The sequence below is a fragment of the Strix uralensis genome, chromosome 6 (genome assembly GCF_047716275.1).
Source record: "Strix uralensis isolate ZFMK-TIS-50842 chromosome 6, bStrUra1, whole genome shotgun sequence".
Classification (NCBI taxonomy): Eukaryota; Metazoa; Chordata; class Aves; order Strigiformes; family Strigidae; genus Strix; species Strix uralensis.
In genome coordinates this window covers 20,018,273-20,044,287 of record NC_133977.1, presented here as the reverse complement: position 1 = coordinate 20,044,287, position 26,015 = coordinate 20,018,273, and the positions used below count along the sequence as shown (strand labels likewise).

The window sequence follows — 26,015 nt, the reverse complement described above, 5'->3', positions numbered from 1 at the left end:
ACAGAATAGAAAATTATAGCTTCTCATTGGCATCCACAGTTACGTCTGCAAAAATGTTTTGTAAAATGTGCAAGAGCTCTCTGGGTATTTACAGGCTGTTGCCATATATAAACAACCCCACTTAGCAAAAAAACTTAATTAACGAGTTTTTTCCCCACTAGGCTTCACTTTTTTCCCATCTCTGTCATCACTATAGGATCTGAATATCTAAATATGAACTCATATTGTGATTATCATGTTGAATCAAAATCAAGAACTCTGGTGGGTTGGAAGTTGGAATGCATCTTTCTGACTTCTGTGAATGAAGATGTTCTATTCACAGCAGAGGTTTGTGCTTCTCAGAACACAAGTTTTAAAAGCAAAATTAGTTATGGAAACAACAGGAATTTTAGGAAGTTAAACAGTGAGCAATCCTGATATAGTAGCCTTTACATACTGTACTCTTCTCATGTGTCGGGCTTTGAAGGTAGGCAAATGTTTCATTTGAGATGCAAAAAAAGGAAACTCATCTACTGAAGATGGCATTCAGTTCCTAAAGCTCCTGTTTTGCCTGTTTTTGTTATTGTTTTCATGTTTTCCTAGCTTGAAAACATAGGAAGTTATTTCATAATACCAAGGTACAAGAAGAGTGAGCTAAGCAGAGAACCTGCACTTCATAAAATCTCAAAATTTCTTGCTCTAGCAACTGCATGGTAGCTAACATTCACAAATCCTAAGCTTGTTACAGTTGAAATAAGGAGTACCAAAATAAATTGGAAGTAGGTGAAGTCATGTTGTAAAGTACTCTTAAATCTTAAGCCAGGCTATCACACAGTTTGAAACTTGATAATGTATGTAATCCCAGCACACTAATAAAATTCTGGATCAATACTTCAGATAGAGGAATAATTTAACAACTTAGCAGCAATTAAGGGTTTGCCAAGTGTATTGTATAAAAATAATCAAGATGTAGTCTCAGCCCTATCTCTCACTGCTATTCTGATCCTGTTCTTGTGTCCCTTTCCCTCTTCTATTGTCTGTTTCTATCCTCTCTTCCTGAATTTTGCCTTCTTACATGTAGCCTTTATTCCTCTTGATTCATGTATTTCAATCTCTTTCTCCCTCACTTTTGATGTTTTTTTCTTTTCAGCACAGTTGAGGTCCAACTATTTCCTGTTTTCCCTGTGTGGACTTATTAGCCTCTCTGCTCAACCAGGTAGTGTTTCAATCAATTCCAGACTGTATTTTTCAATATAAAGTAAACCTTTACATTAGGCTGCAGGGAAATATTCACTTGCAGACCTCAAAAGTGATAAGGATAAAAAAACAGTTTGCCAGAGACTTTGGCACTAATTCAGCACCATAGCACAAAGATTGACAACATGGAAAACAAAAACCCTACCTGACATTTTGGCTATCAGCGAAAATGGAGAAGCTAACTGGGTTAAAGAGGAAAAATGAGGAGGGATTGCACACGCTGCAGCTGTAGCTAGGTGGCACTGAAAAATCTTGTCACTCATTTTCCCACTGCAAGATACGAGCAACTTCCCTGATTTTCATGCGAGGTGACCATATTCTGAACAAGAAGAGTAACAGCGTTAGAAGGACTATTGTCATAGTCTGCTTATAAAAGTAAAAAAGACGCATCTGACAAAACTGCAAGCTGAGGTGAAGCCCTCACCACATAAATGCTTTTTTACTGAGTTAACGTGCAGATAACTTCTGTAGGTCCCTTTCAGCTTCTGTTACTTCCTTGTCCTTAGCCAAGAAATCTGGCTGCTCCTGCCTCACTAGTTCTCTGTTCTAGCTTCTCTGTTTCACCCCATCTTTTTAACTATCACTTTGCTGTTAAGCCAATCAAACTCCCTCCAGGTGCTTATCCACACTCAGCTGCGCTGGTGTATTTCCTATTCGCTTCTTGATGCCGTATATTCCTCCAAACCCCTACACAGCCTGCCTTCTACTAGCTTGTTCTGGACCTCAATAAAGGAGAGAGAATTATTAGTGTGGATACAGGAAATATTAAGGGTGGATGCTAAATAAAGAAAGATGCCTAGAAGAGGGAAAATGATGTGGTAAAGGACAAGACTTTTGGGACAGGTTGCTTTCTCACATTGTAATTGTTTCCCAATGCTGGACCCAAGTTTTACGTATATTTCTAAAGAGCCTACTCAGCAGCAGAAGCCTGAATTTTTATTTCTTTGTTTCTAAGTATAGGATATCAAAAAAGGCTCTATACTACACTTGAAGTTTTTTTCCATCAGTGTTGAGAAAATGAACACATTTCTCTTATCATATATACTGAAGATTTTATGTTATTCAACGTTTGCAGATCATGTAGTAGTATTTTTGATTTAGGGAAGATTCTGCCATGGAAAACTTTGGGACAAGACGAGTGAGCGCAGCTACATGTGGCTAACAGGTTTCTTGTTTAATCCATCCATTTTTTGATATGGATTTAAAAGGTTAATAAGAGGAGAGGTTGTAAAGCCAGATCTCTTCAGGTACCTACATGCTGCTCACCAGCATGTGTACATGGAAAGATTATGCAATAAACTATTTCTTGCAGAAACCCCCTGCTATTTTTTTATAGCACTAATACCGCTGTAAATTGATTCCAGTTTTGGTCCCTTGTAAGCCAGGGCCCTGGGAATATTGTCCCGCCAGTCCCGCCTCCTCCCAGCCCTGCTATTAATCATGACTTGCCTGTCTTGAAATCTCCCACGGTTTGGTCACAGCTCCAAGGTCACAGGCTGTCATTAGCATTGATCTGAAAAACAGAAATGAACAATACAAGCTGAATCAACCTTTGTTGGATTTCTAAACAACTCTGCTCTGGATGCATAAATAAATAATACATATATAAGATGTCAGCCCTGGCACCTTCTTTTCCTCCAGAAAAGAATGACATGTTTGAAATCTCAGCCATCAGCATGGCTTTTACATCACAATTGTGGCTAGGAAGCCTAATGTGTTGCAGGTCATCAGATGATGAATTTTGGTATTGTGCATTGCACACTAGAAAAGAAATGATATTGCAAGGGAGTAACTGCTAATTTTGCAATACTTCTAACAGTACTCATGTTAATACCTATAATATACTAGAAAACATGTGCTTAACATGATATAAGTAAGGATATAATTACATAATAACACCTGCAAACTGGATTAATTTATATGCCTATTTGTAAGTGACTGCTGTAGCAAGAGAACCTATAATCACAGGAGGCATCCCAGACACTGTTTAAGCAGTTTCTACTGCTCATCTACAATAAAAATTTAAGATTTACTATGAGCTATACTGTTCCACTGTAGTTTAATACCTAGCTACAACCATGTTTTATATGCATTAGGAGAAAGAAACCATTCAGCTGTAGTAAGCGTTTATGTACAGTACCATGATGCAGATAAAAGTCTAAGAAAGTTTAAATGAAGAACAAGGGCACTGAAAATGAAGCATCAAATATATCGCCTGAATCTAAAATTAGGAATGGGTGAAATGATATGGAAAATAGAAAATGTCCAATATTTTGGTCAAAAGACCAAAAGGAAACAGAATTCTAATGAAATTTCAGATAAAATGAGACATAATCAGGCATGCATATGCAAATGCACACATTTTATTGTCTCAAAAGCGTGGTGTACTTAAACCACCCACAATGTCTGAGGTTTTCAATGGGATGCATACTCAGATCATTCCTGAGGGCTAGAAGAATATCGTGTATCTGCAAATTCCCAGTTATAGACTAGAAGAGCAGAGAGAAGCATGGTCAGTAACAGAAAACAGCTGAGAGAAGGAGAAGATGGGGAAATGGACAAGAAAGATCTTTGTGTCCTGAGGCAGAATATTGATGATTTCTGGAGAAAGAGTGGAAGGGCTGAGCAGTAACTGGTGAGGCTGGGAGAAAGGGGAGAAAACATGACAGAGTGTGAAGGCAGAAATAGGAATGGAGAAGGTGAGGTCACAATGACTACATCCCTGCTGTTTGGTAGTATTTAGAAATCATACCATATATTTCATATCATGGATCATATTTTTAAAACAAGCTACCTTTCTTTGTTACGCTAAGTCTTCACTCCATGATATATGAAATTCCTTAAACAAATAGGGCTACATTTTGAAATAACCAGAAAGGAAGAAATAGTAGTGCTCACCTAAATATTTCTCGGTGGTTTTTTATATTCCAATCATAACCACCTTTATTGACAAGTTCAAAAAACTCGGTCCTTCTCCTGCAACAAAAACAGATTATCAGAGAAGGAAACAGGGCAGCACTGCAGTAGAAACACAGTTCTCTGGACGATAAGAAATCATTGCACCTCATGTATTATTGTTAAAGTCGTTACACTGACAGTCCATTTGAGCGAAACATACTAATTTCCGAACATGTTCTATAAATGTCTGTTATCAATGTCAGAGTTGCCTAGTAAAAGCAATATTGTATTTATGGTCTCCGCAGATAAGGAAATAAATGGTACCAGAATGTTCAGTCTACCATGGAAGCATGAAATGTTCAGCAGTGGACATACAGACAACAGAAACACCCCTGAAATATACTCTCTTCTCTTTACTTGTCCTTGCAAAATGGTTTTTACTTCTGTATTCTGAAGGGTTTTTCAGAGATGTGCAATTCCTCTTATTTCCAGCACACAGAACAGAACAGTGAGACACAGGAGCTGCAGATGTCTTGAGCTAGTAGTTCTTATTGACTAGAAGGTAGGTCTCCCTGCTTGGTCCCATGCTTTGTCTTTTGCAACATCTTGGCTGTGTCCTCAAAGATGGACAAAACATGAGCCAGAACATGTTCATCTGTGTTTGCTGCCTTTGAGTACCAAAATTCTGACTCATCATAGTCTGTAAATTTTTATGTCACTGAGACTCCAAGCTGTTATTGCATGCAGTGTGACTAGAATATGAAATAGATCCTGCCCCAGATATAGCAGAAGTTGAGGTACAAAAATATGGACCAACTTGCCCAGAGTGACACAGCATATTAGCATCAAAGCTGGAAAGCAAATGCCTATGTTCTGAGGGACAGTCCAGTGCCCCATCTCACAGGAGACTGTACTACCTCTTGGCAAGTGGAAATGTATTTAGATTCCCCAGCAGGAGGGAGTTTGCAAAGTTTTGTACTTTATACATTCTCTTCAGCTTGACTGAAATTTTGAACAGTGATTATTGAAAGCACGGTCTGACAGCAGCCAGGACAGGTTTTTACACATGAGGAGATTTTGATCAATGGACAGAAATTTATGTGGGGCATGTTGCATTATTCTGGTCCCTGATTGTCATGCGTTATATGACCAGTCACTCCTACTATAAGGCCTTTTTATAATGGATTTCATGACAGCAACTAGAACAGGGAGATACAAGGACTACATGATGGTATCTAATCCCTTATGTTTTGTGAAATAAAATATAAAAGAGTTTCACATTACAAAATGTGCTAGGACAATGCAAAATCGCACATACAGAAAACAAAATTCAGTTTTGTTCACATTCAGTTTTTTTCACACTAAGTCATATCATCATGGCCCCAGTCGAAATAAATATTGCAACGATGAAAACTGTAATGGCCAAGAGTAATTGCCACATAAACCTTAGACCAGCCTAATCCTGAGCAGATTATCAAAAACTACATATCCTATTAAGAAACCAAGCGGTGGGTTTTTGCATCCTGTATTTCAGTGCCCAGTCTAACAATGTAAAATTTGGTAATGATTTCATTTTGAAGTATTGGATATTCTGGGCAATTCATATGTTACTAGACAAAAAACAGTCAAGAATGTTTAAAGCTGAAGACTCAGGAAGATGACATTCCATAAACATCAAACATTCAAATTTAAAATATAGAGATCCATAAACAGTAACTGAAAATGTGAGTCTCAAGGCCTTATGTTAAGCTGAAAAGTTTAAAATAAGAATTTTCTTTGAAATCCATTTAAATGGATGCAGAAGTAGTAGTTCAACTCCACAGAGAATGTAGGAAGGAGTCAACCTGGGGAAAGCAGCAATGTGTAAGGAAACAATTTAGTGTTTCCTACTGGTTGCTTATGCCTGGTATCCAAAACAAAGAGGTTTACTATTATTAAGCAAACATATGTTAGGATTTCAGAAGTAAACAGAATTATAACAATTTTGCAACGTCTCTGAGTAACATTGACTCTGGTTGTATTTTGCCTGGAAGGGAATGTTGTCTTGCTATATACAGCAAATCCAGTTGCTCTACATCCCAGTGGCTCAAGATCTGAGTGAATTTCTATAAACATTTTGGCTCCATGCTTTTGCTTGTTGTATGATCTACAAGCATCATTATCTAGAATTATCTACTAAAATCAAGTATATTTTCCATCTGATCTTTCACTGAAAGTCATCTTTTTGTTTGTTTCTAGAAAAGTAGTGCCTTGAGAAGGTTATAAAGCCTTGCTCTGCCTGGAGTTTTGTTGTTGTTTTGCTAGGACTTTGTGATCATTAGGTTTAGGCATTCTAAGAATACTAATATGAGAATTTCCTCCTCTACAAAGATATTGAGGACATAGCAAACTGAAAAAATACGTTAGGTATTTGTGTGGAAACATCTGTTCACATAAGGGTGGCTTTAAGAAGTGTAAATCATCAGCGTTTTCAGGCAGTGATTTTCAGGCTCTTTTGGAAGTAAAGTAGCATAACAACTACCTGATTAATGAATCGTAATAACACAAGAGGAAAAGATAACTTATTTGCAGACTTCTGAGTAAAGAGGCCTCATTCGCTAAAAGTTTTCTGATTCAAGTAGCACATAAAAATCAATTATGCAAACACGGAAGAATAATCTTGAAATTCAGCTGATGCCCCTTTTTGGACATTATTTCTCTGTATTAAAACTAGAAAGACAACTTGACCATGTAGTTTTTCAACCTAAGGCAGGCAGGAAAGAGGGATCCATCACATCTGAGTCTGGACTGGGTTCCCTCCCAAGGCACTGCGGCGGGCCCTCTCTGGCTCTTCCAGGGGCTGCAGGATATCGGCCGGGGGAGCACATGGGGCTGTGCCAGGGCAGCTTCCCTCTCAGCCTCTGCCACGCATCTCTTCCTTGACAGCACTAAACATTTCTGCAGCACTTGTTATTTGTGGTGAGAACCTGTACTGACACATCTCTGTGGTCCTTGTGTCTCGCTTAAAGCTGTCAGCAAATTCCCCTGTCATACCAGCCTCCCAGGTAACAAGCAATCCTAACAGACAGCTTCAGAAACAGTACGCCTAAAAGGGTTTATTTGTCCTGCTCAGGATTTTCATGTCGGCAAGCAGAAATTTCTTCAGGGACTAATGTTTAGAAGTTATTTATAATAAAATTATTCACTAAAACCCTTTATTAATACAACTTCTCCGAGAATAGACTTGCAGGAAACAAAAAATATCAGCATGTCCTCTGCTGGTACTGTTTAGAAACAGTCCTTGGCACAAGTAACCAAATAATGAGAAAAAAAGACAAAGCAAACATTGCATCATCCCAATTAATATTTTTACAATTAACAGTTAAAGATATAGATAGTTGAACAATTTCAGGGTAAAGACTTTTCCTGAAGTTTTCTGGAAACTTGGTTTGGTATCAACCATCAGCAAAAAGGAAGGGTGGAATCCAGGTGCATGACCCTAAGAAAAACATTACTAAATGCTATCCAGCACTGTATGGGATAGGATAGTAATGGACATCAAACAAAAATTCCTAAGGATGAATTGTTATGACTGGGAAGGCAGTATGCTGAAACCACACATCTGACAGCACTTCTCCGTGTAAGTCAGTCACAGGCATGTGCCAGAGAGGGGGATGTCAAAAGTGCAATGTGATGGTAAGACCACAACTCCTCTGACTACACGCATGCTTCCACACATTCTCACTGGGAAGAGCTTGGTAATAATTAACAGTATTTGAAAAATATAAAATAGCACCAACTTGAAGCCTACTTAAGAGATTTGATTTGCAAACAAGGAAAAGGAAGAAAACTGCATGAGAGAGATCCTATGATACTTCTCTCAAGCTTTTTAAGAGCTATTCTCATGTGATACAAATTGGCATAATTTGTCTTCAAAGCAGCAATATATATGCTTTCGTTACCTCTGCAACTGGGTCTGTAACTAAGTATAGTATTTCTTGGCATACATGTTTAGAAACTCTGAAATGGTGGAAAAGAATTCTAAAATGTCATTGGATTTTCTACATGCCTGAAGAAATGGTCACAGAAGGGACAGAAGAATTATGGGACTGAGTTGTAACTGATTCCTGGGATTGCTTTGAAGTATAAGCTTAGGATTTCACTTGCTTTTTGTTATTACAGTCATGTTACACATTAAAGCAAAACTTACTTGGACACTTGAGATATTTCTATTAGCCTAAGATATACTAAGTATTAGACTAAGTCTCTTCAACCACAGCTAAACACTAATTTCTCATATTATATATCCTTATTGGTATTTAATAGGTCATTAGAGTAAGTTCTTCGAATTTTCATTTGTCAAATACAAGAAATGCCAATACTTACTCAAAATACAGAGTGAGGTCTGTTGCCAATATCGATTGCTTTAGAAGCTGCATAAGGTCACTGTAGTCCTTAGAGGACAAGTTAGCAAAGATGTTGTGACCCTATAATGAAAGAGATAAAAGAGGTAAAGGGCTAGCAATCAATATAGGTTTTTAAAAGGTTTTCTCTTTAGTCTACTGTTTCTCTGTAACAGAGGCCTTTTCTGATTCATGACAAAACTACAAAAAAATAATAATGTTAATACTGCTGAGATTACATTGGGGTGGAAGAGTTGACGATTGTAATCAAGCACCTGGTATGTTTTTCTAAACTCTGCTGAAATTATAGCCTCTTGAGGAAAGATTTACTCTTTGCTCTGACCCTGCATAGACTCAGTTTATGGGGAAAAACTATGGATACATCTCAATCTTTCCTCTTATTAAATGTTTTAGGGAGCTGTGCATTGCAGCCTTTGAGTTGTGCTCCTAATAGATTTATCTGTGCTGCTGCTTGCAGGCACACAAACTGCTGCTAGAGTAGTCAAAGACACTAAATCAGTTTTTCATTCAAAGCAGCCCATTTGCTCACTCTGCCCATTACTGTGTTGTCTTACAGTGTACACAAGGCATTGTCTATGCAGGCTAAAGAACCACAACTTCATGCAGTTTAAATGCCCTTTGTAGACCCAATAGCTTACTTTTCAAGGGATCATGGATTAAGAATTTGAAAGGTGCCCTATGGCCAGAATGAAAAGAAACAAATTATTTAATATTGCTATTTGAGAGCAGAAAGGTCCTTTTGTAACTGAATTTCTAAAAACTAAGAGGGATGGAGATCCTATAATTTCTCTACAAAATCCTAGAGACAATAAGCTGAAAGAAACAAAATTAATGAAAAATTCTAAATGTAAGCTTAAGAAGTGGTCTTTGTGACATCTGTCACATATAACTAAATTAACATAAATAAAAGTACTACACTTTTTTTTTTTTTTCCAGATCACCTACAGAAATAATGAGGTTTTTGCTAAACAAGAGTTTTATTTTGGTGGTGTTTAGCACTGTAATGCACACATTCAGTATGCAGTGCCATCTACTGCTTAGGAAGATTAAAATGCCCTTAAAAACAAGAATTTTCCAGCAACAGGACTGCTATAACCATGACGGTCTGCAGACATAGATGAGATAAGGTCTGGAGATAGAGATGGTATTTTTTAATAGATCAGCTAATTATTGGACTAAAAAATAATCTGGCATGCATAAAAGATGGTCTTCTCTGTGACAATTAAATGATTATTTCTTTTCAGCTAAATATTGAGAAGGATTTGAGAATCTAAAGCTTATTTATGAAAAACAATTTTAAAATCAAAGTACTCAGAAGAAACTAAAGAAAAATATATCAGGAAAACAGCAGCTCTTGTAAGAGGGGTAATTTACCAAGTTGTCTGTTATTCTATAATATCTGTTGCCTTTCTGACCTGTTTCATGGTGTATAAAACCATGTCACTACAAAGTTCAAGATCACTTATACTGAGGTTAGCATGTCAAGAGTAAAGGATAAATAGCTCCTTTGTTCAAGATGATAAAAATCTAAAGAAATAATACAACATGCTATGTTTCCTTCTAGACAGCAAAGACAGACTAAAATCTCAACATTAGTGGATAGGATATAATCTAATTTCAGATTATTTGAGAGAGGAGACCAACTGCTCAGCTGGTAAAAGTTAGTGTATCTTTAAGTAGATTGAAGGATTCAAATATGCATTTATTCCAAACAAAGGGGTGTTGTGTTCCATTAGCAAATAGTATCTCTTGGATAAAAGTCCCATAGGATTAATTTTCTGCTCTAGAAATGAGGACCTGGAGAAGAAGCTGCCTGAATGGCCAAAGGGGAGGACTTGGCATTTCAAGTAGTATTTTACATCTCTGAAAGAAGCTGGAGTAGATTCCAAGGAAAAAAGTATTTTTTCATAAATTTCTTGATTTCTAAGATGGAAAAGATAAAGAAAAGCATTTAGACTGACATGAGGTATAAACTTTCACAGTTGTTCATGTCTTGAGCCTGTCTTCAGAGACATTCAGTCATGAGGAATATTTCAGGAACTAGAGAAATCACTGTTTCCCAGGAAAGCTTGTTCCAGAGGCTGAACAGCCTCATTGGTTTAGGAAAAACAAAACAAAACAAAACAGCCTTGCCTTTTTCCCTTTTCTGAACCATTCTGTTTAACTTTCAAATACTGCTTTTTCTTATGCCTTTCCCTGGTACTATAAGGAGCCATTTAATTCCTAGTATCACCTTTTAGTAAGCTAGGCTAGGCTAAGCAGATTGAGCTTTTTAAATCTCATGCTGGTGCTCTCCTTTCCTATGTCTACTTTTTTGACATAATATCGAGAAACTGATCACTAAAGCCACAGTCCCATGACTAATCTCTGTGGCACTGTACACAGAGGTAAAGCCATCACCCTGTTCCCATTTGTCTGTGATCACGGGACATTCCCAGATGCTCTTCAAACATTACTGCAGATCAGCAGATGGTCTTCAGTTGTGCTGCATGAGCAACATTTTTGTTTTTATATATACTGAATGCATTTTGTAGCAACCTATCTGTGTAAATAAAGAAAATACATCCATTGTTTTGTAAGGATTGTGGTCCATCTTTCTACTTTTCTCACTTACTGCATCTTTAGGGTAGTGCATGCTGCATACTGTTACACATAAGATGTTCTAGGCAAGAACTATGTCTTTATACGTATCTGCAAAGCAACTAGTGTACTTTGGACAGCATGATATTGCTGATAGTAATTTTTTAAAAAAATCATTTAGTAAAATTATGCAAAACTATCATAAAAATACTGATTACAGAAAGACTGTCAAAGAAATTAAATTGGTCCAGTAAAGGATGACTGTGATACTCTGAATACAACACCCATGGGGAAAGGTAAGAGCTTGTTTCACCTACCTATAAACCACTGAGCAGGATATATGTAAGAAGACTGAGAAAAGCTGACAATATGATTAGGATATGTTCTCCTTGCCCCTAGCTGATTGAGACAAATATAATCTCTGGGCTCTATGATCAGCATTTGTAGTTGTTTAATTTTGTGCTAGTTGTGACCTTTGTGGTAACCAATAAATAATTCCTCAAGGAGAGGGCATTGAAAAGGTACTGTGTGTGGTATTTCCTTTCTCCAGCTGGAACTACCCAATAGTTTACAGTGAGATTAATAGTAATGCTTTGTACCTCACTTTGGAGAATCATGACAGCATGATTGAAATGGTGGTGCTCCAAGGTAGCAGAGGTGCCGTAGAGCTGAGCTAAGGCTGATCCGCTCCTGAAAGAGAACATGGGGAGTCAAAAAGTACTGCTTGTCTGCTTACAAAGCAGATTTCAGAGGCAATTTAGTAATGAAAGCACGTAGCCTCTCCATTTCAGCAGCCACACTTAAGACAGTTGCCAAGATCAAAATACTAATTTAAAGCCAGATACAAGGCATTTATGTTCCAGACTTTGCTAAGTATCATCAGCTGACTAAAGATTTTCCTGGAACTACATGAAATTTTGTAATGCAACAGCACAGGCACACCACTGTGCAGTAAAGACAAACAGTAATGTCCTTGAGCTAGGGCCGGCTGTTCTGCTACTACTTTTTATTTTTAATTCTTAATGGACATAAACACAATGGCTTACAATGAGTGATTACAAACTCTTTAAACAAACCCCCAAAACACAACAACAACAAAACAACTGCAAATACAGTGAGGTTCTGTATGTACGTAAAATCATGTACTTAAAAAAATACTAAGGTAAACAAAAAACCACAAGTGAGAGCAGTGAATATAAAAGTAAAGTTTAGCATCTCTTTAGAACATATTTTCTCATCATGTTTATTGTCTAAAAAATGGCTTCAAAATGCACAGAGCAGGTGGGTTTTCTAAGTTTAAAGAACGAAAATCTATGGAATACAATTATAAAATTGTGAATCTTTAGGAGGTGCAGAGAAAGGGACTGGATTGTCAGAATAGTTACTGTTCACCATAACTTCATTTCTGGGAGCCAGCCTAAAGCAACAAGATGGGTTTTCTTTCCAAAGAAATGAGAATAAGAGATTATGCTAGAGACAAACAGAAAGAGTTTCCAAGGAGCATATATACTATAAAACTGCACCATACTGATATTTAATTATCAGAAGCAGCTATATTAGAGAGGACATCCAGGAAACATCATCCCCAGAGAACATGGTGTTGAGATATATAACACAGCCATTTCAGACAACTGTGATATTGCCTCCATCATATACCTCTTGAACTTTCATCACACAAAACAGCAGTATTGAACACTGAAGATAAAATAGGAAAATGTGATGCTTAAATTTATGTCAGGTTAGAAGAATAAATCATAGCTGCTGTTATGAAAACTACAGCTTCTGTTTTCAGGGATGTTTTATACATGTGTGGCAATGTTTGTCTTTTGTTAAATGTCTTCAGCAATTTCTTTATGGAGTCATAAAATGGTAGCCTCCTTTTTGTAGTCCGTTGTCAAACAAGTGATAGAAGTCTAATACTGAAACCTCTACCTTTAACTCAGCCATCTCTCTGCACAAGAGATATTGTGTAATGTTACAGTGAAGAAGTGGTTAACTTAATCAGAGCCTAAAACGATCAGGATGTAAATCTTAGGTCTCATTTTTGTAAATTAGGAACATAAACATCAATCAGCTGAGCTTCCTTCCCATTTGTCTCGTCTTTTTTGATTCTCTTCAAGACTCAGCTGCAAAAAGGCACCTAGCAGTGCTTGGTAACCTTTGCACCATGAGCTCTGTCTTTTGAACGCTGCAATTGATTTTCCTTGCTATGGTGATTGAAGATCCAGACAGTGTCATTGTTTCATTGAGACTGTACAGCAACACCAATAGCTCAGGAAATGGCAGCTTAGTGAATATCAGAAACATCAGTTTGAGTGATGTTCACTGAGGCAACTCGCCCCCAGAAATGCAGCAGCCCGTGCATACACACATTGCAGCAGAGTATTTCTGCAAAAGGTAGGAAAACATAGGCTAATAAAACATCACCCTGTCTTTCAAATATCTTTGGACAACCATTTGACCACACCCCATCATGCTGGAGGATTATCAGTAATATAGAACAGACAAAGCTGCAAATGCATGCTGGGATCTGCAGGACAAGAGAGCCTCAAGGTCTCATATTCTGACTGTAGAGGACCTAGGGGGTCAAGAAAATAACTTGGGATTTGGAGGAGTCTCTGTGTCTGACAGTTTTATTTCACAGCTTGGCCAGGATATTGTCAGGGGACATTTCCTGTTGTCCCCCCTTCACTGTTCTCAGGGAACACAGATTTTGGAAAGAATTTGACCTTGGTCAAGGATGTTCCCTCACCACCACAGTAAGACAAAGTACCCTCAAACATTCCATACACCTGCTTCTACCTCACTGTGCCTGAGGGCAGCAGCCTGGACAGTAAAAACATATGCAAGTCAGGGCTGCTGAATCAGGTCCTAAGCACTTTGAATAGAGTAAAATTAATTTTTAGAATTGAAAATGGTCTGGAGAGCAAGATTTCACATAGGTGATGTAAGAATCTGCCTTCGAGATCCAGCTTTGTGTTCTGGTACTGACCATTGCAGGGGGTGTCCGGCCCACCCCTGCCCACTGCAGCATGTCTCCAAACAGGCTTCGTGTGCTCTGGCATGTGGAGCAGGCCAGGGAGGAGGCACTTCTACAGACCAGGGACTCTGCGCACTCCACAACTGGCAGGTATGTGGTGAGGCAACTACTCCAGCCACCTGCTGCAGACTATATGCATCAGAGCTCCAGCATGATGGCAACGGCTTCATACTTCATAAATTAGGAATTACTTTATGTGTGCTTACCTATACTGGTGTGAAAGTTTTTGTGATAGCATTATTTCAGTTTTACCTATTTTCTTTTCTTCTTAAGAGTTGAACAAGGTTTTGCTTAACATGATGCATTCCAGCCGGCAAAAACAACCCAGGTGGACAGTTTCAGTGTTTCCTGGCTTGAATACCAGAATCAATAATACCTGAGTCTGAAAAGAATGTCAAGTTTTGGCACCACATTTCAATATGTGGTGTCAATTCAACAGCCTGATACAAAGGACAAGCCAGCAATTACCCAAAAGAACAAAGAATGATAAAGATGGATAGTCCCTCGCTACATACAAGAATAAGAATTCTTGGCCTTGGCCTGGGAGGGCTGAAATTAATGCTTCATTCTTTATCCTGGTCACCTTTTGCTCTTCTGTGGAAGAAAACCAAATTAAAGTAATAAGAATTAGAAAACTTACTTGGCTTGGAAGGCATTGTTGGTTCCCCTGTGGTCAAGGTCATGACATAAGCATCCCACAATCAAAGCTAAAATTTCAATTTCAGTTAGAATCTCCTGAAATCCTGCAGTCTGAGAGCAGAAAAAAAATAGCAGCTGTAACTATCAGTAGCAAAAGGGATAAGTAATGTTAATCCATCGAGCAACAGTCAACTTTGTTTTGATACTATGAACATTTCAGTAAGGAGAAGATAAATGCTTTATTGTCATATTATATTCCCTGCTGTATGTTAGATGGTTAGCAGAACAGATAACGTCCTTGGAGTGATCTGTTATTATCTCTCTGTTGCATTTCCAGCATGCCATTTCTTCGCTACCCAGAAGGCACTAAAGGCAAAAAGAGCTGAAAACAAACACCAGTAACTATGCAGTAAGACAGAACCTGGAATTTCATATCAGAGAAATACAAACCAAAATTGATTCCATCAACAAATTATTGTTCAGAGAAGTATTTAGACAGATTTCTTCAATCCTGAGGTGACCATCTTAGTCAACCCCTCCTGTCAGAGATAGCTGAGACGTTAAATCAAAAGACCTATAAAAGAAGCCAGCTAAAATATACTCTATGGAACTGTTATGAACTATTAAGAGATTTGTTATCTGGGACACATGAAATGAAGCGGCATGATTTAAAGAGGAACTGTCTCAAATGGCATATTTCTGCTGCGGATACCCGCTTGAATTTGGGAGAGAATTTTGGAAACTGATGTATTAAAATTCCCCACGAGCAGCTCAGACCAGATACACCCATGTGAATGGGGGAGCTGATCCTAGAAACAAATTTTTGCCACTATACTTTTCGTGGATCATTGCCATAGCAGTTTTCCTGCTTGAACTGCCTCACGTCAGAAAAGAAACACTACTCTTATAGCTAATCAAGCATCCTGAACAGATCCTGTCCAGAGGAGGTGCTGGAGCCTGCGTGCAACACCACCTCTTTGGTGCTGTGCCTCTTACCCATGGCAGAAACAACCTGGTTCTTTGACTCTTCAGAAGCATAAGGGCATATTGCCTGCAAAACTGACTGGCTGAGATGGAAAATCTAACACTTGTCTTTCCACAGTGCCAGTCTCCAATGGCACTCCTCAATTAGTCACACAATCTAGTTAGTATGAAAGGAAATTATATAAAAGGAATATAAAATACCTTTATGTTCGAGGACCAAACCAAGGCTGAACACTAACAGTGTGTAAGAAATCCTGAATTCCATTGATTTTCAATGGGGCATAATTTCACCCACTGGCAAGAAGAGAGTTAAGTGATACAAAGACAGTGAATATCAGTGGGATTTGATGTCCTTAACTGGTAGGAACTTACAGCCCACTCAGAAATGCCAGTCAATTGCTGCAACACCATGTGAAAACTCTGCTATTCACCCTGAAGACCACAAATTCTACTTAAATAAATGCACATTCAAATCCAAATAGCCTCTGTTTTCACAGTCTGAAATGTGGCTGCAGTTAATATTTAGGCAGTACAGGGAGCCAAGCTCCCCCACATGCTCAGGAATGCATTTCAGTGGGAATTGAGGAAGTGCAGGAGTTGCTACAAAAGCTTTATAATTGTGCTCAGAGTTTACATATCAGGAAAGATGATCAAGTATGAGGAAAAAAGATTCCTTTCATGTAGAATCCACTGGTCTACAGAGTGGCTTGATTATTATGAAAGAAATTCTCCTGATTTATAGTGGCATTGCTTTTTTTAGTTTCAGTAACAGCTATCCAGTCAGAGGAAATTCTCTAAAAATTCTCTTTTTAGTTTTTAAACATTGCTCTTATATAACAAATAATAATCAAGGTCTATTTTTAAAAAAGGGATTAAAAAATAGATTTGTAACTGACAACATGCCATGTGTCATTTCAATCTAGAGAAAATGTTCATGGCTAAGTTAAACCAACTTAAAATAGAAGTTTTAGAATATAAAATTGATGCTGTAATAAATATTCTTTAGCATAACACAAGCTTTGATTAAACTCAAGGATTCAACCTGTATTGCAAATGAAGGAATGCAGATTAAGGAATTTATTAACATCTCAAAAATAAATGCAACATTTTATTTAATCAAAAGTATTGTCATGGAATATATGAGAGAAATATAGCATATTTCACAATAAAAACCATTTAAAGCAATGTTACAGTAAGGGGATATCTGCTTTGAACATAATGCAAGAAAATAGAGGATTACATTTCCCCATTTTTTGAATTTACACAGAGAAAAAAAAATACATGGCTATAGACGACGGTTCAGTAAAATTTATTTTCACCAGAAAAGGAATGACCCATAACTCATGAGTGGCACAGTCTCCAGTGAGTTATGGAGGTCATTCTTTCATGTGAGGAAATGAATTGCATTCATTATACCTTGCCCCACATTTATATGTTTTGTTATTAGCACACCAGATGGGATTTTAATTTTGTATTGCTTACTTGTTCATTTTTACTGTTTGAAATAAGTATCAATGTGAACTGTGTTAGGCAAAGGCATTGATAATGAAGCCTGGGCTTGATCCTGCAGTTTAGTCTCATGTGACATCCTTAACTCGCAGGAGCAGCCCTGCTTCAGTGCTTGTCTTCAGAATACTTGTCTGAAATACTGAAGTATGGCTCGCAGGACTGGGCTTATGATTGTTCAGTGTCTAACTGGAGACAGAAAATACATGCTTAGATATATGGGACCATACCTTAGATATGCAGAAGGCTGACCCAGGAGTGAAACAACTGGTTTAAGCTTTGTTGGTTTCTGTTGTTTGGCTTGTTCAGCCCAGCTGAATTTTCCTTCTGCATTCAGTGGGAGCACGGAAGGGCCATTAGAGGCTACCGTGTTACAGATTAAACATTACTATGCTACAGTAAGTCCTACCTAAAAACGCCCTAAAATAGACCTATTGGTTTATATTTGTGGTGCAGTCAATATTGCTGACTGTCATGGAGAAATCAGGAATAGGGTGCAATAACTGCACAAAGCAGTGCCTTCTTGGCCATCCAAGAATTTTCCCCTTTTTGCAAGTGAAAAAACAAGGCACATACTAACTTGGATGGCTCCCCCAAGACAAACACAGTAAGAGCAAGCCTTGTGCTATTACGAGTCTCTTGACTATCTCTTTTTTTCACAATATCAGTCTTCCTGTCTCTGGGAGGGAGAGCAGCCTAAGCTGATCATACACTTACTCTGTTCTCAGGTGGACGAGTGGTGAGTTCAATGTCATGGGCGCACATGTCCAGCCCTGCATGTGGAATTGCTCGTTCAGTTTATTACCAGGACTGTGGGCAATGAAATGAGTTTAGCTTGAAAATCCCGCATCACCTGTCACAGACAGTTGAGTCCCTGTGCTGACTGCTAAATGGATCCTGAAATTATGCTTTGAGGACCACGGTCAAAGCAGTTTATGGTTGAGGCCTCGCAGGCTTGCTGGTGGCTGTTGAAGCAGTAGGGATCTGCTTTCTCCGTGCTGGATGTCGATTTAGTCACCACGAGCTGAGATGAAGCCTGGTGGGAGAGCGCGTTTCCCACTGAAAGAGCAGCCTGCCGAAAACCTGGCCTCGGAGCTCCACCTAGAGGTTCTCACGGGGAGGTTTGAGGGCTCCTCACCCTCGGCACCGTTTGGCAGGAATTAATGTAATTCCCAGCTGAACGGCACTGCCAGACTTTGCCCTTGCTTCTCAGAGTAAAAAGCTTTTCATTTTTCTATAACTTAAAAAAAAAGCATGTCAAGTTTATAAAACTTTAAAAAGGACCAATGCCCACACACTATCATGTGATTTCCTTAGAGATCATCGTAAAATGCCTGCTGAAACAACATTAATTCTGCTCAGCTGAGCAGCCTCGCGCCCAGAAGAAGAGGCGACCCTTCGCTCTTGTTGAATGTCTCCATTGCCGTTGCCTCACGGTGTACAGTACAGTACAGCTGTGCCTCCGTAAATGCTCACAGAAACAAATCCACATTGCTGGGACAGACCTAGCACGAGATCTACCTGCTAGGGGACATCATACTCTGTTTTTTTCTTCTCGCCCAACACACAAAGTTCTTCCACAGAGACAATGACAAACGGAGGAGGACAGCCGGGAACCCACACACAAGACAGCTGTGCCCTGAGAGCAGGAAACAGGCCACAGACTGTCTCAAGTCCATGTAACACAGCGCTGATGTGTGCTGCAGATGGCACAGGCTGTGCAGTCTCCACCTCTACAGACAGGGTCCAAACTCTAACCGCACCACAGAGACCAGCCAGCAACGAGAACATAAACATTCAGTGATTAAAAAATTAGGGAACAAGCACACGGTATCCCAGATAAATAAATACTCGCACAAATGCTATTAATATGACCACTTTAAGGTTCACAAAGGCCATTAAAACTGAACATGAAGAAAAAATGGAAAAACTTGAATTCTTATTTTTATCTGGAGATAAGGCAAACCCAAAATGTAAAGTACAGCAGAAAGTGTTGTGTGCAAACAGGCATGTTGCTTCTCTTTTGCCATATTAACCAGAATATTAAGCACCCAGGATCACTGAGCTTTTTATTGATACATTTACAAGAATTAACTAGCCAAACATGAATTATTTCATGCAGTGAGGTTGCTGTCAGGTAGGGAGAGCGAGCGAGTAAAAGCAGTGGTACTTTCAACAGAATTTACCTGTATGCTGAAAGGAGTTACTGGTACTGATGGAAACACGTGTTAATGAAACCCAGAAGTGTTACAGTGTCCAGTGGAGACATAAGATTCACTTAGATCACTCTGTTGGAAGATGATCTTAAAATGTTTTAAGGCAATACAACTATTTAGATGAAGCTGGATAAGAAGGTAATAAATATAAACATAATAAATACTTCTGAGATTCTAATCTTCCTTGGTTTTGTACTTCTCAATTTAAGAGTCTAAAATAAAAGTCAAATCAAAGAGTTCCAACAGAAAAACGTTTTTGTAAGATCAAGATCTATAATAACAAGCTCACTCCAAGACTGCCATCTGTTTTCAGTCACTTTAATGTGCCTGTGATATCACTGTCACTAAAACACTATAAGGTTTTGCCAAATATGTGCCGCCTTAAGTTGAATAACTTCCGTGTGCATTTGGAAATGAATGAGTATCATAATAACTAGAAAAGAAATCAAAAGTTGGAAAATGTTTAGACAGGTAAGGCAACGTGGCAGTAAAAGCTCTTACAGGATTGTGTCTGCAACTGGATACTTACAGTTAACATGGCAAACATTAGCTGGCAGACGTTGAAAGCATGCCTCCAGTTGTGATACAAAACCATTCGATAATTCTTCCTAACTGTCAAAAGCCACCTACACAGTGTCTGAAATGAAGAGTACAAATTGTATCAAGGCTACTAAATGTGTACAAATGGACAGAGCAGTGCCAAGACAAAAGCAGCAGATTATCTCCGCAGCGCAGATGGTTACCTCATAGTCAATTTTAAATTTCTGAACCATTCCAAGTTCCATGAACATCCGCAGGGCTGCAGTAATCATGGCATCCACATCAAGTGAGAAGTCATCAAAATGGATATCATCAATGCCAAGCTCTGACACCAGAGGGATGTTTGCAGCCTGAAAATGCCAAAGGGAAAGGGAAACTTCTGATTCAAAACTTGGGTCTTTTTTTCTGTGTCACTCTCACAAGAAACCATCCATACATCAGTTCTGACCTGCCAATACATCCCCTGCTTGATTTGAATGCCGAGCAATAAAAGTCTTCATCTGAGAAATACAAACATGTTGAGCTAATGGAGTGAGGAAACAGGGGGAAGAAGAACCTGGTATGAGCAGGAAATATGCTCACCATCCCAACTGGAGCCCGCACATTAGATGGTGAGAGCTGACCACTTTACAGCTACTGCAGTAACACAATATATTCCAATGCAAATTACAATGCTGTAATGCAAGAAACATCTGGACAGCCAGCAGCTGGGAATTTTAATTGCTACCATTCAGAAATACAAAGTAAATATACTGCTCTGCAGAATTTCTTCATCCAAATGTCTTTACATTCATAAGCATACAAGTGCTCTTTGCTTTACACTGTTCACTACATATTCATAGAACCAAAAAAAGAGTAATACAAGAAATGTCTAGCACAAGTACTTTTCAAAGTAAAATAAAAATAATTTTCAACATGCTGATATGTAGTAAGTCAATAAACAGCAAAAGCCTTACATTTTGCTTTGTCCATGTAACAGCAGACTTTTGTTCTGCTTGTAAGGAAGGAATGAGCTTTTAATGCACACAAAAACATCTGAAGGAGTGAGCAGGACTGGCTAACACATACATTTGCACACACAGATGTGTTGTGGCTGGCCTGGTGGCAGCACCTGTGGGAGCCAGGCAGCGGTGCTGACAACCCTCACGGGCTTGTTTGCCCTTCCTTACACCCCTCGGACTTGCCACTCATCTCCCTAGAGAGGGCAGGTGGAAGAGGCTGCGTTTGCTGAAGGAGCATCTGTTCCCTGTCTCCTGCAGTGAGAAGGCGATGGGTTGGACAGAAACCTCACAAAGGGGCTGGATCCAGCCCACAGGCCGTAAGCTGGACTGTGCTGAATTAGTTAAAATCACATGGACTCAGCTGGTGTGGCACATCCAGCTACTCACTTGCATAAAATACCGATTTGTTCATGCAACTGTAAGTTCATCTTCACAGTTACAGCTTCTATGTGACCACCTTATGGTTTCCTTTTTGAAAACTTGTGTTTTGAAATACTGCACCCTAACTACAACAAATTACTGACATGTAAAAAGCTTTTTCTGGCCAGAGGGAAAGTGCCACCTTGGTAATTACTTTATGCAGAGATTTAGCTGGCTTAGCTATACCATGTAAGAGAAGATGGTGTAAACCTGCCATAAAATAGTATTAACATTGCGGTGTTAGTTTATTCGCTAGCTGGAAGAAAAGTCTTTTCTGTTCAGCACCCAATAAAGTATGCCAATACCACAAAAAGTCATGGCATTAAGTCAGTGATATTAACTGACATAGGAAATACAACAAACCCATCAAGTCAAGTGTCATCCCAGGACACAGCTGAAGAACCTCTGGAGTATGCAGGCAGAGATGTAAGTTCTGTTAATTGCATACTTGCTTTGTCTGCTAGCGTACTTATCCAGGTTGAATCAATTCATCATCTTTTTTTGAATAATTATTGAAACATTTGAAATACTTCTAGGTGATCCCAACACGTGTTACACCTTAACACCCTTTAAGATCTGGCTGTAAAGCTATGTACTTCTGAGGTAAAGAAAGAAAGAAAATACAGTTAGGTGTGAAACAGGAACACTGGCCCAGAGACTGTGCTGTCCAGACCTTCAGCGGTCTTACAAAAAATGTGACTTTTTTATCATTCAATTATTCTTCAGAGCTTTAGGAGATACACAAGATGCATACTAATATTTAGTCTATGAATACACTCATTGCATAGTAAATGCACTCTATAAAATGTCTCTGAGGGCAGAAACACATTTGTCCATCTTACTCGTTTGTTCCTCAGAGAGAAGTTTAAATAGCAAAGATGCTGAAACAGAAGTACTTGATTGTAAGTAGACCTACTTGAAATTGTTTTATCGAAACTATCTTTACAAACCTACTGCTGCATTTTTATTAACTTTGAAGTGGGCTCTGATTAAAATTTTCATGTTTTTTGTCCTCTTAAAGGAAAACAGACATTTTCCTTGCTATTTTTTTACGGGACACAAACACTTCTACCAGCCTGTTACAATTCAAGGGAGAACACTTGAAGCAGTTGCTCAAGTACAATTGTTTTTCCCTTTGTCAAACAGTGGAGAAATAACAATATATTCCAAATCTATTACAAACTGAACAACAGGATATTAACAAAGCAAGTCAAAAACAATTTCTTCCCATGTCAGTCTGAAACTTTTAAATATTTATGAGGTTTTACATTCCTAAATTTAACAGGAGTGCCATAATCCAAAATAACTGCTGAATTAATAGCCAGGAGATAACATTTGTATAAAAGAACCATTTGCTTTACAACGGCAATAAAGGAAACAACAGAATTATGAGTGTTGAGACTAATTTGAATAATGTTAAAAAAATGATATGTTGTGGGGCTGCAGCAATATTCTGGCTGCACCTGGCATTGTCTGTCCTCAGCTTCTTATGCTGGAAATGCAGCAGTCCAGGGTTTATAGGAAAGCAGCCATTAAAACTTCATTTTTTTAATTACAAAGATATAAAAAATATTCATAATACAGAATATTAAAACATATCCATCCCTGAAATTTTACTGCACTGCAGGACAAATTCCAGTGGATTTCTTAAAATAAACAGCAATAACAGCACTCTCTTCCAGGAAAACAGAGGGAATGAAAGTACCATGACAATAAGAGGAAGGGGCAGGCAATTAAAATTCAAGTTACAGTGAAATTATTTTTTAAAGCACCCCAGTGATTTAGAATCACTTAAAAGGCTTGCTTCCTTTTGAACATTTTAAAGTTCAATTTCCCCTTTCTAAAAACAATTAAGAACATTATAGTTTGAAGTTTTTTTAAGCTGCAGACCAAGCAATTTCAACGCTCTTCATCCTTGAGAAAAATTCACATGACTGTTCTATGAGCTTATGGTAAATTAAAGCTGGATGTGCTTCCTCTGGTCACACCTCCATAGCCCCTGGCACTAAAGCAAAATTTTGTCTTGAAAGGAACCATGAACACAAGTTGAGTTTAACACATGAAAGGCAACTAGTCTTGACTAATAAAGTACAAACTCAGCAGTTACCAGACTGGGAAACTACCACCACTTGTAGGCAGCTTGAAAAAGAGAATGTCATGCCCCCAAATGAGAGCATAAAGACAAGGTCTGTGGCTACCCCATACTCAGATGTGCATGGGATGGGGTGGGATGGATACAGGAAGGAGGAAAGGCACCTTTGTATTCAATACAGGATTGTTCTTTCCTCATTGCTCTTTGCTATCATGTAAATTGCTTCACAGCCTGCTTGGTATATGTGAACAGTTAGGAGACAAGTGACTGGTTGAGCCTTACCTTACATCAGCCATCGCCAAAGTGCCATATGTTATTAATGACCAAATTACTTCCAAATACATGGAACGCGAAAGTGGTTTCTACCAACAATAAAGACCCAGTTCTGGTCACTATAAAAGACAGTCCATGGGAATAGAAAAATAATGTTTCTGGTTCAGTATTAATAAGCCTTTGGGCTGCTGTGGATGAACAAAACCCAAGAACGAAAACTTTAGGAAACTAAAGAGTCAAAGTTTTAGGGAAACTTTGAAAGGCTAAATACTTGAAATAAAAGCTACTGTTTGATGCTCACACCTTAGTGCTGCTGAAGACAACTAATTCATAGTTTTAGAAGTATGTATAAAACATATGCTGTTTAAAATTATTTCTTTATATTGCTATCATTCAATTAGATAACAACAAAGATAAGCATTCATACTTGCTTTTTCTTCTGGGCAGTATGTCATCATGTGTAAATGTATGTCAGAAAAATGTAGTATAATATGCACACATATATACACAGAGCATTTTACAATGTTGTCCCTGTAAGGGCTGAATGAAGCCATCACAATCAATCAACAGAAGGAAAAGGGGAGACTTCTGCTGCTCTTACTGAACATATTTCCTGAATGAGAGATAGGTTTTACATTCAGGGTGGTTATTGTTAGCACAGATTGCTTTCCTTTTAATCCTACTTTCAGTTTGTCATAGTACCTTCATAATGACCAATACTGCTATTGAGAAAACATATGCAAATCATACAATTAAATGCCCTCTTACAAATTAACTTTAAATCAGTTTATAGTTATAAATAGTTGCAAGAATGACCCCCTGGAGATGGGTAAAAAGAAAGGGGGCGAGCTTCCCATCCTGAATAATTTGTGGGTGTGATAGCTGCTATAAGCTCACGATAAGTGTCTTGCTATTTTAGGATCTGGAAACACGTTACCAGTCCTTCCAAACAGGGAAGAAACTTTATGGATTTCCCAAATGATCCACACAGTTTTACAAGCCAAACTTTCTGTGTGAGTTGGAAGTCTATTTTTCAGCATGTGAAAATTATACTAAGCTAAAGTCTCCTTGTTCCATATGTACTGCCAGTGAAGAGCAGCAGACAGGTCACATACTGCCAGCATGAAAAATGGTCAGTGGAAGATAACCCCTTATGTAGGGAAAAACTGCATCATGTCAGGAACAAATATGAAATAGCAATTTGGATATTTAATAATCTCCTATAGCAGAATTTTGTTATGAGACAGTCTGGGTCAGTGGTGGAGAGAGGGCAATTTCACGGTGGTGTTAACATTTTGTCTCATTTTGCCATAATCCTCTTACTCCATCAATACTTCCTTCAAATTGGCACACACTGATAGGCAATTTAAGGAGTTTCTTAAAAAGAGGACACCTACAGCTCAAGGGTCTGATTGTAATAACTTCATTCAGCATTACACATTATATGAAAACACAGTTTTTGATCCCATTTGATACTAAGAACACAGGACAAAAATACCATTCCACAGATTGATAGGGAAGGCATACTAAATGATTTTGCACTAACTCTTCCAATAGCATATTCTTTGCAGTCTTCTATATCTATATTTGAGAATGTGATAAAATCAGACTTAAGAAAACTGGTGAGTTCTTCAGAAAGCATTCTTTTTCCTTGTAAAACGTTCACTACCATGGAAGCAGTCCAGCTAAACACAGAAAACGCAGGACTGAAATCCTACTTTGCTGTGCCAGATTAAACTCTGTGCTTCAGTTTTACTACCTGTGTGGATAAGACATCAGTGCTTATTATGTGAGGAGAGCATTTTGAAACCTACTGATAAATATATTAATATGGCTTTGTTAAAAAAATAGCACATTCTGCCATTTGGTATGCTCACCTTCTTTCCCATGTGATATTGGAACTATTCACAGAATGGTTTTGGTTGGAAGGGACCTTAAAGATCACCTAGTTCCAACCCCCCTGCCATGGGCAGGGACACCTTCCACTAGACCAGGTTGCTCAAAGCCCCGTCCAACCTGGCCTTGAACACTGCCAGGGAGGGGGCAGCCACAGATTCTCTGGGCAACCTGTTCCAGTGCCTCACCACCTCACAGTAAAGAATTTCTTCCTTATATCTAATCTAAATCTGCCTTCTTTCAGTTTAAAACCATTACCCCCTGTCCTATCACTATACTCCCTGATGCAGA

At 38.5% G+C, this 26,015-nt stretch overlaps 1 protein-coding gene across 1 annotated transcript in view; it reads right to left on the bottom strand.

Moving 5' to 3' along the window:
- PDE11A (phosphodiesterase 11A) overlaps positions 1-26,015 on the bottom strand; it is a 137,414-nt gene that overhangs the window by 17,122 nt on the left and 94,277 nt on the right. The window contains exons 11-17 of the mRNA XM_074872268.1: positions 20,246-20,392; positions 20,032-20,139; positions 14,798-14,907; positions 11,717-11,807; positions 8,500-8,600; positions 4,135-4,212; positions 2,682-2,749 (exon numbers count right to left, since the gene is read on the bottom strand). Of these exons, the coding sequence (XP_074728369.1) occupies positions 2,682-2,749; positions 4,135-4,212; positions 8,500-8,600; positions 11,717-11,807; positions 14,798-14,907; positions 20,032-20,139; positions 20,246-20,392 (703 nt within the window). The remainder of the gene's footprint in view (positions 1-2,681; positions 2,750-4,134; positions 4,213-8,499; positions 8,601-11,716; positions 11,808-14,797; positions 14,908-20,031; positions 20,140-20,245; positions 20,393-26,015) is intronic.